General features: G+C 38.2%; 1 protein-coding gene across 1 annotated transcript in view; it reads left to right on the top strand.

Annotated features, from left to right (window-relative positions):
• klhdc8b (kelch domain containing 8B) overlaps positions 1-9681 on the top strand; it is a 66172-nt gene extending 56491 nt beyond the window's left edge. The window contains exon 5 of the mRNA XM_052017175.1: positions 9485-9681. Coding sequence (XP_051873135.1) covers positions 9485-9681 — 197 coding nt within the window. The remainder of the gene's footprint in view (positions 1-9484) is intronic.
• Positions 9682-15398: the final 5717 nt, after the last annotated feature.

Below are 15398 nucleotides of genomic sequence, written 5' to 3'. Positions count from 1 at the left end.
ACTCTTGAGGCTGTCACTGGGGAAAGAGCTGTGGCCGCAAAAGTGTATGTTCAGTAGCTGTGCTGTCCTCAGTGTACCTACATGATCCCACCAAACAACACAATACTGTAGTGTGACGTGCCTTCGTTGTATAATGTACCAATTTCACTGACAATCCAGATCAGATCGAAGTCTCAATGTGTAAATAGTTTAAGGGTACTGACTTGCAAAAAAATTATAACTTTTTTATGTTTATACTCTGTCTCAATGAATTTATGAAGATATTAAGCAGATCAAAGACAAGAAGCAAAACAGAAAGCAATGAAGGTGTACAAGGTAAAAGAGGCAAATAAAAAATCCCTTCAGAGAGAAGAGATGAACATCTTCAAAGTTTGCATTTCTGGAAGAGATGCGGCAGAGAATCAAACTGTATGAAAACAACATGCCCTAGAATACCCAAAACATCAGGCAGCATCTGGGGAGAGAGAAACAGTGTTAAAATTTCAGTTTGATGATCTCTTGTGCATCTTAATTAATGTATTTTATAAGCTTCCTGCACTGAATACCAAGAGGAAATGTTCCCAGGTCTTCAAGATTAGATTTGGAAAGAAAGGCGCTATAAGGACAAGACTGGAGGAGTTTCATTTTAAGCCCTTAAGTTATTACGAATATTTGCTCTTTTCCACTCAGGTGGTATAGCAACAACTAACAGGGATGTTATTCAGAGAGTGAAGTGTAGCTCCAATGGGATTTGGAGAATATGGCCCAGTGTCAGTTTGCCAACTATATTAGTGATAGTACTCACTCTATGATTTAGGGCAAAAGATACAACAGGGATGTGAGGAGAAGCTTTCTTATGGAGCGGGTAGTATGATGAAAAACTCACTGTCACAGGGTTGTGGAAAGAGAATCAATCAAGGCTTTCAAAAGGGCATTAGTACTTGAGGGAGAATAATTTGCAGGGTTGTGGAGAACAATGGTACAGGCAAAATTTCTTTTTTAGGGTACTTCTGCTCTCAAGAAGAGAACTGGTGAAGTTGCATTGGCTCAGATGTAAGAAAATGTAATTCACATGATTTTTTTTAATGGAGGCAAAACACAAATTAGATAAAAATAGCATAATTGAACAAACATAAATCAGAGCTAAAATAATAGAAACTCTTCTAAGAAGGCTGAAGGAATACCCATACTTCAGTAACTTCAAGAAGCCATCAACTTGATTCAGAGGTCAAAAGTTTGCCTGGGAAAATACTTTGGTTCCATACAAAGTGTAGGTTACTTGGACTCTAAAATGTTTTCATAACCTACCACTTTTTTTAGTTTATTCACAGGACCTGGTAAGGCTGGTACAGGTCCTCGCCAAGCTTATGAGCACCCGACTTATATAAAGCCCATACATTTAAATGAGAGTTTGGGAGACTGGCGGGATGGATTTGCCAGCTGCTGGAGGGCTGCAGGCATCTTCTGCCATGTGGGAATTCCATTCACGGCCACATTTCCGACTTGCAAACTGTTCCAGTTATGAACAGTTCACAGGAATGGGACTCTGCCGTAATCTGGGGATGACCTGTATTCACATGAGAAACAAAATCAGGATCAGAGAAACAATGCAGTCCCTTGTGCCTGTTCTGCCATTCAATCAGATCATGGTTTACCTCCAGCATCACTTTCTTGTACTAATCTCATAAACCTTGATTCCCTTAATATCCAAAAATCTACTTATTGTCTAATTCTAATTGCCTCTGAACTGGGTGCTTTCCTTGGCCATTTCAGAGAGAGATAAGAATCAATCGCATTGGTGGCTTTGGAGTCATATATATGACTGCCAAGCAAACTTTCTTCTCCAAAGCACTTTAGTGAACTGGGTAGATTATAAGATAAGGTATCTTTATTAGTCACATGTACATCGAAACACATAGTGGAATGCATCTTTTGCATAGGGAGACCCGGGGGCAGCCCGCAAGTGTCACCACACTTCCGGCGCCAACGTAACATGCTCACCACTTCCTAACCTGTACATCTTTGGAATGTGGGAGGAAACTGGAGCACCTGGAGGAAACCCACGCAGACACGGGGAAAACATACAAACTCCTTATAGACAGCCGCCGGAATTGAACCTGGGTCGCTGGCACTGTAAAGCGTTACGCTAACCGCTTCACTACCGTGCCTGTCATGCATGCCTAACGTGACAAACTGGTAGTTTTCAATTAGCATTACACACTCTATTTATTTATTTGAGTTTAAAGTTGCTAGCTGCCCTAGTGAGATATAAACTCGAGTCTCTGGATCAATAGTCCAGGTTTCTGGATGTTTCTTCAGTAACAACCATTGTGCAACCATATGCCCCTTGAGAAGCCAACTCCTGGGCTAATGACTATTAGGTTACATTTTCACAGTTTTTTCAATCTTCTGTGATAACTTCAGCAGGAGATTAGTATAAGCTTTGCAGACATCACACAATCTAGTCTTTATACCTATAATTATGGCAGGAGGTCAGGAGAATCATTCCCCGTCCTGAAATTCCAGATATATGTAAATCCTACATAGGAAAGGAGAATGTTGGATAAAAAAAGAACAGAGATTACTTGAAAGGATTAGAATCAGATTTAGCAGGACTTGTGCCGTGCAGAAGTGCTAGTGTCAAAGTTAGCACCATTTTTGTTTGAAACTGACATTACTTTGCTACCTTGCAGTTCAGTTTATCTCACCTTTGGTTCAAAGTGTAAATAAAATGTTCTGAGTGAGGATAATAAGAATGTAGGGATTCGTTTAGTTACTTTGGGGAGTTGGTTTGAATTGGACTTAGGTGAAACCATTGAGAAAAGGAAGTCATTCACCCTTAACACAATGAGCAAAAAATCCCTTCTGCATCCATGAGAGCTCAGTATATTTATTTTCTATATGTGCTTTCACGTCTGTCATCTCTTGAACTGACACCGAGCAGTTCCCAATGAGGTTGATCTTTGAGAAGCAGCTTTATATCTTCAGATGGTCCCTTGGCAATGCCACACATCCCAGCACAAGTTCCCACAACTTTTCCCAAAGAAGGGGTCAGGAGCTGTATTAACTATAAACACAAAGCACCATTTGTACTGTCTGTAGTGAACCATGACAAAAAAAATGTTTGCAATTGTACTTTCTGAAAGTACAAGGCCTGGATTCTTCTCATTGCCACGGCTCACAGCAAAGGTGGGGTAGGGGAGTTGGGGGTTGCTGGTTGGGGTGGTCCAGACTAATCCCACTGTGATCATGTTCCATGTTCCTTTCTTTGGGGTAATTAGGTTTTCAGGGCAGGTGCCCAGTGTTATATACACACTTCACTGAAAACCTTTGCATTGAAGGGATGTCCAGTGCACTTAGACACTGAGTAACTTTAAGAAACGGGAAAAGGCTGTAACTCGATAAACTCATAATTGGTAATTAGTTTATTATTATCACATGTACCGAGACACGGTGAAAATCTTTTATTTGCATGCCAGCTAGACAGATCATTTCATGCATAAGTACATCACAGGAATAAAAAGGAAAACAGAATGCAGAGTACAGTGTTACAGTTTCTGAGAAAGTGCAGTGCAGGTAGACAAATAAAGTGCAAGGACCATGACAAGGTAGATTGGGAGATCAAGAGTTTATCTTTTAGTGTGTGAGAGGTCAGTTCAAGAGTCCGACAACAGTGGGATAGAAGCTGTCCTTGAGCCAAAAGTGACCACTTACTGATCTACAGCCTGCATGTTGGCTCAAAAGCTCTGAACACCTCTTCCATCTCAGTGCTGTTATTGGGACGCGGTGCCAGAGCAGCGATGGAGTGACAGGGATTGTTAGCTAAAACTCTGCTTCCCACTGATGTTAATAAATGGTGGGGTTAGGGTAGAAGCAAGCAATTTGTTCTCCAACCCTCACCCTTCCCTTGCCTGGTGGGGAGGAGGGGCACATATGTTGGAAAATGTATTTGGGCATTTTGGGAGATGTGAATTTGTTAGATGCCTCCACTATATTTTTGGCACAACATAGAAATTTATGGTCTTTAAAGAAAGATCAAAATCCACATCTTCAACACAAAATTTAGAAAACAGTACCTCTAGAAATACAGAAGTTTAAGAGCATTGTAGCAACTGATTTTTATATTTTAAACTTTTTACATATATCTTTGCTGCTTCCAGTTAATTGAAAGTGCAACAAATTTTTTTATTGCAAGTTCAAGCTCGTCTTAATTTAGTGATGCATTCAAAATCTATTACATCAGAATATCACATTTACCAAGGCATTTTTGCCCATTTTATGGCAAAGAAGACAGACATATGCACAAAAACAGAAATAGTTTTGTTTCTGAATTTCAGATTTATATGCACAATGTGAACTAGTTGGCCATCCAGGACAGGGGGGTTTGATTTGCGGTCTTTGTGAAGTTGCTGATCTCACAAGGAATGACTACAGGATTATATTGGTGCTAAATCTGGCCCTGTATTTGAAACAAAAGCAAAATATTGTGGATATTAGAAAGATGAAATAAAAATAGAAATTGTTGGAAAGGCTCAGCAGGTCAGGCAGCAAGAGATGAGAATCCCGTTCATATGAAACATCACCGACCAGAACTCTATTTCTGTCCTTTTGTTGAAAAGTCTGCCAATGTTCAGTACATGACACATCATCTTAAATGAGGTTGATTCATGGGAGAAATGGATGTGTCAAATAAACCAAATTCTCATGCCGTTGACATGAATCAGATGTAAACCTAGTTTTTTTAAAAAATAGCTTTCCATAAACAAATACATTTAAAAAAAAGTCTGAGCAGGAGTCAGGTCCATGCCAAGTTTGGTTCATTTCACATATCCATTTCCTAATGTCATTGTCCATCGCCAGTAGTCCCTCCTGAATTGAAGCAGTTCAAAGGCAACCACAGAGATGGTCCTGGAGATATGTATAAACCAAGTCAAGAAGGATAAGACCATAAGACAAAGGAGCAGAATTATGCCAATCGGCCCATCGAGTCTGCTCCGCCATTAGATCATGGCTGATTTATTTTTCCCTCTCAACTTCATTCTCCTGCCTTCTCCCCGTAGCTTTTACTAATCAAGAACGTACCAATCTCCGCTTTAAATATACCCAGTGACTTGGCCTCCACATCAGTCTGTGGCAATCAATTCCACTGATTCACCACCCTCTGGCTAAAGAAATTCCTCCTCATCTCTGTTCTAAAGGGATGTCCTTCTATTCTGAGGCTGTGTCCTCTGGTCCTAAACTCTCGCACTACTGGAAACATTCTCTCCATGTCCACTCTATCCAGGCCTGTCAATATTCGGTAGGTTTTAATGCGATCCCCCCTCGTCCTTCTAAACTCCACCGAGTATGGGCCCAGAGCCATCAAACACTCCTCACATATTAACCCTTTCATTCACGGGATCATTCTTGTAAACCTTCTCTGGAATGTCTCCAATGCCAGCATGTCCTTCCTTAGATATGGGGCCCAAAACCGCTCACAATACTCCAAATGCGGTCTGACCAACACTTTACAAAGCCTTAGCATTACATCCTTGCTTTTATATTCTAGTCCTTCCTTGGAAGCCTTCCTTCCTTGAAGGATGTTAATGAACTGGATTGTTTTTGAATAACAATCCAATATTTTATGGTTATCCTTATGTTTTAAATTAAGATTTTTAAAATTTAATTACTTGAATTTAAGTTCCCCACCTGCCATGGTAGGATTCGAACTTGTGACTCTGGATCGATAGTTTGGCCCTCTGGATGCTTGTCAAGTTATACCTACTATGATACCACACTGCATAGTTGAAGTTTATATTATCTTTTTGCATCTTATGTTTTCGGTCATGCGTGCTACCAAGAATTTCAGGCAAAATATAGCCTTCTTTTTTAGTCCATTAGTCCCAAAGTGAATGTGTGCTGTAAATCAATGCTCATCATTTAAAGAATGAAAGGCTTGTACTGATGTAATGCCTTTCATGGCTTCAGATTAGCTAAAGCACTTGCAGCTAATAAAGTCCTTGGGAGAGTAGTCAATGTTGTCAAGTAACAGCCTGTTTGCATAGAACAAGTTCCTACTAACACCAGTATGATAATGACCAGATCATCAATGAGATTGATTGAGGGATAATTATCTAGGGCATTTGGGATAAATCTTCTGCTCTTCTCCCATTTAGTGTCAAGCCATGAGATTCTTTTATGATTGTCTGAGAGGGCAGATGGGGTCTTGGTTTAAATCCCTGTACAGAAAGAAAGTACCACTTCTTGTCTACTGCACTAAAATACCTGCTTGGATTTTATGCTTAACTCGATGGAGTAGGACTTGAACCCACAATCTAATGGCTCCGAGGATGATACTGTTGACTCAGAGCTGATTCTAAAACATTGGCTTGTTTTGGAAAAGCTCTGGGGTTGTGCTCTGGCAGCTAAACAGTTATTTTTCATGTATCACATTTGTACCAGTTACATTAACCATGATTGCCTTCAAGTTGAACACAAGATGCTGAAATCATTTCCATGTCCAGACACAGCTGCTAATTTTGAACCTTGTAGCATTTGTCTGATTCATTAATAATCCAAAAGCCAATAGATTTTGGAGGCTCAGCATGTAATTATATTTGACAAGAAATGAATCCTCTGAAGTCGATAATGAACCAAGTAGGACCAATGGAAGTAGAATTTAATCCTAGAGACAATTGGATGGAGAGCATTGGGAATTTAAATATTAAAAATCAGAACTGTGACCCCTTAGGCCACCACTTATATGGCAGTGGGATGTGAGCTATACTCGTGTTCCATTCTCAAGAGAAGTGAGAGTTCATTGTATTATTTAGATCAGGCTTCCACCTTATAATTGGGATTCAGCCATCGTGTTTTGTCACATTCTGAATAGAAACACTACGTGTGTGTTAGAAATTGGAACAAAAAAACGACAAATGCAATATGCAGTAAGTCCCCTAACATCTGGGAAGAAAAATATCGCACTTGTTTTTTGGGGTGCAGCCCCTCCATCAGAATTGGTTGTTGCTGGATTATATAGCATGCTTTATTCACTGTTTGAACCCGATATTTTTCCCTCCAATATTATTTTGTTTAGTCTTATAAGCAGACCTGCTCTTCTTCCTGTTCTAATGAAGTGGACTAGACTCAGAACCATAAGGTATCTTTTCAATTCACTGATGATGATGGAGCTGCTGTGTATTTCCAGTGTTTTCTGTTTTACCGTTGGGAAACTCAGCGGAAAGGCAATGGCGGCAGAAAGAATTTGGCCATGAACACAGTAGCAGCTGTGTCCTGACCATCTCTTGTGTGTAGAATCTGATGGAGAGCACCATTGATCATGTCATTAGATTCCGCTGGGAACAAGGGAACAATATTGTTGCTTTTCAGCTGACTTTAGACCTGTAGCAGTGGAGATGGAGAGATAAACCGGGATATATTCAATTCTCTTACAAAACCATTGATATATTCCTTATTAATATTGTAAAAGAGTTGCATGTTTTAAGAATGTTCTTCCCCATGGAATTGTGAGTTGCTAATTCATACTTTACCGTCATATTATGCCCATAAAAAGTTATATTTGCCAAATTATACAATAAAAGCACAATCCTCTTTCACACATTGTTACTTCTGGTGCATTTCACCCCATAGCACAGAATGTGCCAGTCATCCACTGTTTAAAGAAATTTGGAATAATATAACAAGTGTGTGTGCATGTAGAATCCATGATTGCAGGACTCTTTCCAAAGACTCATTGGTGCTAATATTTCCTGAAGCAATTACTCGAAGGTGTGAAATTTTGCAATAAGTGTTCCATATTCAGGTTCATTTATTCACTTTTTTACTTAGCACTTGATCATTTATTATTTAAAGAAATAAGAAAAATAAGAGACATTTATGTTAATTCTAATCACCAGAGTGTCACTTTTCGAACAGCTAATTAAGCACTCGCTTTCACAATCACATTCCCTCGAACATTCCCCTGCTTACTGAGGTTTTCTACTCCAGTAAATATGCACGCTCCTTTGAACCAGAATAAAATCAGCAATTCAGTGATCATTTTGTTGTGGCTCTTCTCTATCAAAGGAAAGTACTATCCCCAATAACTTCTTCAGTTAAAAGAGAGAAAAAAAATCCCTCACTCTCAATCCTTGATCTTAAGTATCAATGACGAAAGTCTTTCAACCCAGTTTAATTACTTTGTCAGAAAAACTCCAGGAGAGAAATTTATCCTTGGTCCCAAGTGCATGATATAAATAGAAACAATCTGTGCATTACAATGGAACTGAATTTCAGAAGGGAAATACAATGTGCACTGAATATTATATTATCCACTTTTATAGCTGCTGACTAAGCATTTATTTCTAGGTGTTTACATCATAGCTGCATTTGAAAATTTCCAGGGTTTTTGCTTATAGTCTCCATATGAGAATCCATTCTTGGCTTGATTCCTCTTTGTGAAGTGGAACCTTCTGTTTTCAGCCTTAAGTGTATCTATTAGCCATTTGAATCTATGCCCGTCGTCCTACTTTCGTAACTTAATGTAATATTTCAGATTAACTTCTTTCATATTGTTATCTATCACGTATGTTTCTAAAAGTTCATCTTAGGTACTTTTGTTACAAGTTGAAAACCTTATTTCTCTCCAGTCTCTTTCCGTAACCTCAATATTAACCTCTAGGATTCAGTCTCATAGCTCTTCGCTGCTTTTAATGCTTGAATATCTCGTTCACTTCTCAGCAACCAGAATGAAAGCTTCTGGTTCTTTTACCTCCTGCTGGGCAAAGTGATGACCAGCATAACGAAATTCCTAATCTATTGCAAGACCAGGCATTGTTACTTTTAACTCTCATGCTAAAAATTGTTGTTACATTAGATTGAAACAGTTTAGAATACAGAGGTTGAAAAGATGGCAGGTATTAAAAATTGAGTAATTTCACCAAGGACACAAAGGTGGGTATGGTATAGATTAGCAGTGATGTTGAATACCCCCTACATTACTTTGAAAATATACCTCAGGTCAACCATGGAATAATGCAACACTGATATAATGTAAAGATGAAACAGAAAGGGAATATAAAGGTCTTACAGTTTATAATTCCATATTGTGATACCAACTTTAAGCAAAATAACTTTAAGCATAATGCATAGTGTGAGGTGAGCCTAACATATTGTGATTAATCATTTATTCCTATGAATTGCTTTTCCTGTCCTTAGTCAACATGTTAAAATAGTCCCCTTATTATACAATAGAATAGAGCTGCCAGAACTGATGTTGGAGTATCTAAGTGAACATCTTGAAATATACAAGATATGGAAGAAATAAATTCAAAATATTGCATTAAATTACCCAAGTAGGATAATGGGCATGGATTCAAATTGCTAATAGGTGCACTTAAGGCTGATAACAGAAGGTTCCACTTCACAAAAAGGAATTGAGCCAAGATAGAGACTGGAAGCAAAAACTTTCAACTTTAAATGGTTAGAGTTCTTGTTCCTTATTTTGTTTCATGCCTTTGGATTGCAGGAAATCAGCCAGTACCACTTGGATCAGTAGAAGGATTCAATCCAATCAAGAGGAAATGGGAAAGTCTACCTGCAATGAACGCCCCACGCTGCTCTTGTGCCAGCCTCCAAATCGATAACATGCTCTTTGTGATTGGTGGTGTTGCACAGGGACCCAGTAATGCTGTGGAAGCTTTGTGTGACCGAGAGAGTATCTGAACACAATGAAACTCTGAAACAGTAATGGTGTGGATCAATGGTTAATTAATTATGGCCTTCTTGGTTAGTGTCCCTGTCAGTGTTGTTTGAAGATTCTGGTATGGAATATTAATGCTATCAGTGGAAGTTTTTAAAATAACTGTTGTCTTACAAAGGTGCACAAGAAACTTTTAAACACAAGGATAATGTTTCCTTATAGAACTAGTTGAGTACTGACATTGTACTGGCTCAAATAAAATGTGGTCAACTGTGGAATTATGAGATACTGATACAACCTTTAGTCAGAATAGCAAGTGAATATGCAAGTCTCACAGTTGTGAAACTAATATTAAGTGAAGGAACAATGGTTGATTAATGCATAATGCAAAATGGGCTCAACAGATTGTAAGTAAGCACTTATGCTGTTGAATTCCCTTTTTTGTCCAAGAGGATAATTTATTAATGGAAAATTTAGGAAAGAATTCCACAGAATTGGTGGTGTTTCCTATATCCAGCAATAGGTCTGACTTTTCTATCAAAGGACAAGCTCCAGAATTTGGAGCCAAAAACTGTCGAAGCCTGGATAAATGAAAATGAGGTACACATTATCAGTATCAGATTATTGGCCATTAGGACAATAAAATTGTGATCGTTGAAGCATAGTCCCAGTTTGAGGTTATTATGAAAAATGCTGTAGAAGCAGTCTAGATAATAATATGGTAATCATAGAACTCTTATCTTTCCCAGCAATTCAATCCCTGGTAGAATATAGTAATTTAACAAATTATGCCAAGTGTGCATTATGTGGCTAGGAATTAGTACAATTCCTGTGAGGTTCCTGTATTAACATTACTACGTGCCGTATGGTTTTTATAGTCTTATTTCACTGGTTTGAGTGCTGCAACATTCCTGTAGTAGTGTTCCAGTTCTGTAATTGATGTTTCCTTAATAATGTCACATAAATGGGAAGCTTCCTAAAGTAATATTGCATTGGTTCAAGTGAAGTCATATATAGAAAATACTTCTCGGCAGGTCAGGGGAATTCTGCGGAGAAAGGACCAGAGTTACTGTTTAAGGTCAATGATCATTGGTCTGAAATATTAACTCTGGTTCTTTCATCACAAACGTTGAATATTTCCAACATTATTTGTTTGTTTTTTATTTCCATTATCCCCAGTAATTTGTATATCATACATAGTTGTGCCACTGAAGTGTAAACCAAGTACTCTCCACTGTGCAGGTGCACCCAATGCAAGCACTGTAAGGTTCCTGCAGTAAATCTGCGTTATTCGGTATTATGTTCTATCAGTAGTCCTACATCAGATTAGGTTCAGTTTGGCAATCTTGCACCACTGACTCATCAAATGCTCCAAAATCCCTGCGGTACTGCAACACCAATACACAATTCCTAGATAGTGAAAGTATTGTGAGTTTTCTGGAGGAATGTCCCAGAATGGAATGGGTTTTCTATTGTGGGGCTGCATTTGTAACTTTATGCAGTTGTGTTGCATTCTGTTTTACACGCTGATATTGAAATAATGTGGTCAATGTGACATTCCCTTAATTGATACGAGTGTAAAAATCCCATAGTACCACAGAAACCATCAAATGAAGGGTTCTTACGCTTTTGGAAGTAAAGGTTCCATTGTACCATTTCACCAGTTTGCACCATAATATGTCCGTAAACTTTCACTTCGATGTATGTGTAGCAGCATAAGTAATCAAGTACGGAGCCCAAAGGTTTTTGCTTCATTCCCCCGCCATTGCCTCCACTGTTGTATCCAGAGCTCTCATATTTGTTCCAGTATAACGTACGAAAATAAGATGATCCACAGAATCCAATCCATGGTTCTCTCCCTCTCTCCCATTCAGAAAAGTACCTCAAGTATCAAAGATAATCATCCTGGTGCATTATCAGTGTCCCAAGTTTTGTTTCAAAGTGTTTTTGGCAATCTGTACCCTGACGTAACTGCAGTGAATTTCCTGACATAAATTTACATCAATATGGGCTCTTTTAGCAGTGCCACAACAGTAGTGTATTGTTGAAGTCTCTTTTATACTGTTGCACTAGTGTAACAAATATGAGTCATGTTCTTCCTGTGTGATTGTAATAATATCCTACCTTTAGCACAGTATATAATGCAAAACTGTTTCCAATAGTAACACAATGTAATTGATATGATATTTAGTTGTGTTACACTAGTGTCAATGAAGTTCCTGCAGTGATGTATCATCAATATAATCCTTCAATAGTGTTCCAACAAAGGGAGCAGAAGGAGTTCTCTAAACCAGTGCACATGTGAGCACCCAAAGTGATGCCATCAGTATAAATGAAGTGTAAAGTAACAAGTTCAGCAAATCAATATTAGTAAGGTGTTTCTAATAATTGTAGTATTGGATTGTTACCTACACTATAATTTTCTATAGCTATATCTCTCCACTTAAGGTTTCCTACAATAAAGTCACCCAATAAAGTAAGCATTCTACCAAACAGCTTTTCCCTCTTCTTAATGTAGTCCACATGCAGTCAGAGAGATGTTCCATCGGAGAGATGTTTCACAACTGAGTGAGATTCTGGTCCTGCCCTAGTGTCTATAATATTTTTAAGGTATTGCTATACCAATCTGAACACTGTAAAGTTCCCTTATTATGTCAAATCACCATGCTATAACAATGGTGCTCAGTATGAGCTTCATATATTAAAGGTGGACTGCTGTAGTTAAGAACCCAATACAAATGTCTTTTCCTTTATCTTACTTGAAGTTTGGTTGAGAGGTTGATTATCTGCACACCATAAGAGGGGCTTATAGAAGTTGTACCTTCCAGGGTTAGCTGTAAGAGCAATGAATAATACAAAACCTTTATCATTTATGAAAACAAACAATAAAAAGGGTCATGGTCTTGAGCTAACTAAGTTGTTTTATTTGTGTTTACTTAACATTGCGCATCAACCTAGTATCCAAAAGTGAGGAGGGACAATCACAGGTTCGCTGTCTCTTTCAAACTTTCTCAGACATGGTGATGCCATCTTTCTTTTCTGTGTTAAGTGTTAAAGAGTCAATTATTTGTTCCATCCTTTGGACTGTCAATTCAATTTACGGCACTCTGTGATAGTATCACACCAAATACATTTTTAAAATTACAATAGCACAGTTACATTCCATTAAACTACTTGGTCAATAAATATAGCCTACTGTGATTATGCCTTTTAATTATTTATAAATTCTAGACCGAATTTTAAAAGATAATCAACTACAAAATGGTGTAGTCAAATTTGACTTCAGTCCTGCAAATTATGGTTGAAATTTGATGGTCTCTGCAGTGGTCTAATGATCTACATAGTTGTCCAAACAATCTCCACTTAAGTCCCATCGCTACTTTTCCATCACTTTTTAAGTGCAATTAGAAATGATCACTGATACCCGTATCTTGCGAGCAAATTAACAGGGGTTGAAAATTGTTTGACTTAGATTTGGGTCTTTTCATTTATTGATGTTTCAGGTAACTGTGAGGTATAGTTCACTCTATCCCATTGATTCTCACAGTGAAACCTCCTTTATGCAGTTCCCCTCTTTATACTGTACCTACTCTAAGATTATCCACCATTTGTGTTTCCATTTTATTGCTCCTCATTTTGTACTCTTTATCATGTTTTCCTCCACTTCCTTCTTTCTATTTCACTGCTTCCCATTTTACGACCTGCACTATGCTATTCTTTATGGCATACCTCTTCTATCACTTAGTTCCAAGTGTATACTATTTATCACACTGCTTTCTCATGTACACACATTTCCACACCCTGAACTACTATACACATTGTTTACTCCTGGCTATTCTTAATTGCCCCATTTCTAACTCTGTGATCACTCCTGTACAACTCCGTCTTCGTCTTTCTATTGCAGTTTTCCAGTAGCACTCCCACCCCCCATCCAGATATTGCCATTTGACATTTTCTAATACTGCCTTATTGTGACAGTGTTTAAATAATGAAATGTATGACAGCTAAAGACATCTTTCAAAAGAAAACAGATTAACTGTTTGGAGCAATATGTTAAACATCTGTAATGAGGTATTTAGCAGTGGTTAATAGCTACCCTGTTGCTGGAACCCACAGATAATGTATTGTTTATATATTCCGAGCTCCATTCACAGCTTCCACATATAGTTTAGGGAGGTGGAGTGTGGTCGGGGAGGGAGCATATTGGAAATGTGGAGAGTAAGATTCAGAACATGCAGCCACACAATTGTCACTTTAATTGCTACATTAACTGGGCATTTAGAAGAATTCATAGGGGAGATCTGACAATAGTATGGATGTCATTATTCATATGCTACTCATCACTGTGAAATTCATAAAAGGACAAACAAAATAATTTCAGAACCCTGTTTCTGCACTGACAGGATGAAGAGAAATCTGATTTCAAAGCTGACAAGGTAAAAAGTTCAACTCCTGTGCTTACAGATTTCTGTTCAAAGATTGTGAAGACAGTTTCCCATATGTAAATGTTACCACATGTGAATATGTCAATTACCTCGTTTCAGCACCAGACTAACTCGTTCCATTCTCCCCACAAATTACACAGAAGTCTTTAGTGAAAGCAAAGAGATGCCACAGTCATTCTTCTGCTCAAAGTCAATGGACAAGACGATCAGTTATTCAAAGGCATTTATTCCTGAATGTGTGGTAGTTTTTCTCACACTGATGAAAGGTTGCTGCTTAGACAGACTCGTAGAGTGGCTTCTAAATTGTGCATGGTTACTGCACAATTAGTCATGCAGAATGGCCTCAGTCCAATCTGTCTGTTGAAAGATGCTGCTGTACAACATACCGATCTGCACTATTCAGTCAGTGACTGCAGCACTATGTGTTCAGTTTACAATCTGTTTTGCTTTCCTTACATGTGAGCAAGATGGTATAATTAAATCTTACATTCAGTGATACTTTACTGACAATAATCAATAGTTATGTATTGAATGCAATATCAGAGGTTATCATGAAAGGTGATTTTCAACTTAACAAACTGGCCTTAAAGATGAATACTCTCTGAAGAAGAAGTAAGGACAGAGGGGAAACAGCATTTTCTAACACCTCATCAACCAACTCTAAGATCCCTATCCTAGCAATTTCTCGATTGATTTGATAAAACCTTCTTTAAATATTTCAACTTAAATGCCTGTTCCCAACCTCATTTGCCACACGTGTGCAAGCAGTCATTTCTTAAAAAACAAGTCATAGATTTCACCTGCTACTTATTGACGGACATACTTCTACTATCTACAAGGAAAGCAAAAGCAACTGGTTCACAATTTATTTAAAAGTTATGACTCTGAATATGTTCATTATAAATTTTGATTAAAGTTGTAGGAGATGAAACTCATTCCCTTAATGCACCCTGTGCAAGCAAACAAATACAGTTCAAGTATAACATAGCCAGATGCAGAATAATATCCTGCTATCCCCAAGCAGCATCCTCAGTCTCTGACTCAGATCATTTCCCTCCTGAGCACAAAGATCCAGCTGGCATTCTAGTGCAGTGCTGAGAACACTGCAATGTCACAGGTATTTCAGGAGAAATGATAAAGCAAATAATCATCTGTCCTTTTGGGCAAATGTCACTGATCTCTTGGTGCTATTTCAAAGAACAGCAGGATCATCATCCTTGGTGATCTTGCTAATATTTATTCCTCAGTCAACATTATTGAAGGGTTTATCCAGTCATTATCCCATTCCTGTTTGT

Source organism: Pristis pectinata, chromosome 6 (assembly GCF_009764475.1).
Source record: "Pristis pectinata isolate sPriPec2 chromosome 6, sPriPec2.1.pri, whole genome shotgun sequence".
In the NCBI taxonomy this organism is placed as follows: domain Eukaryota; kingdom Metazoa; phylum Chordata; class Chondrichthyes; order Rhinopristiformes; family Pristidae; genus Pristis; species Pristis pectinata.
This window is presented reverse-complemented; position numbering and strand designations above follow the sequence as displayed.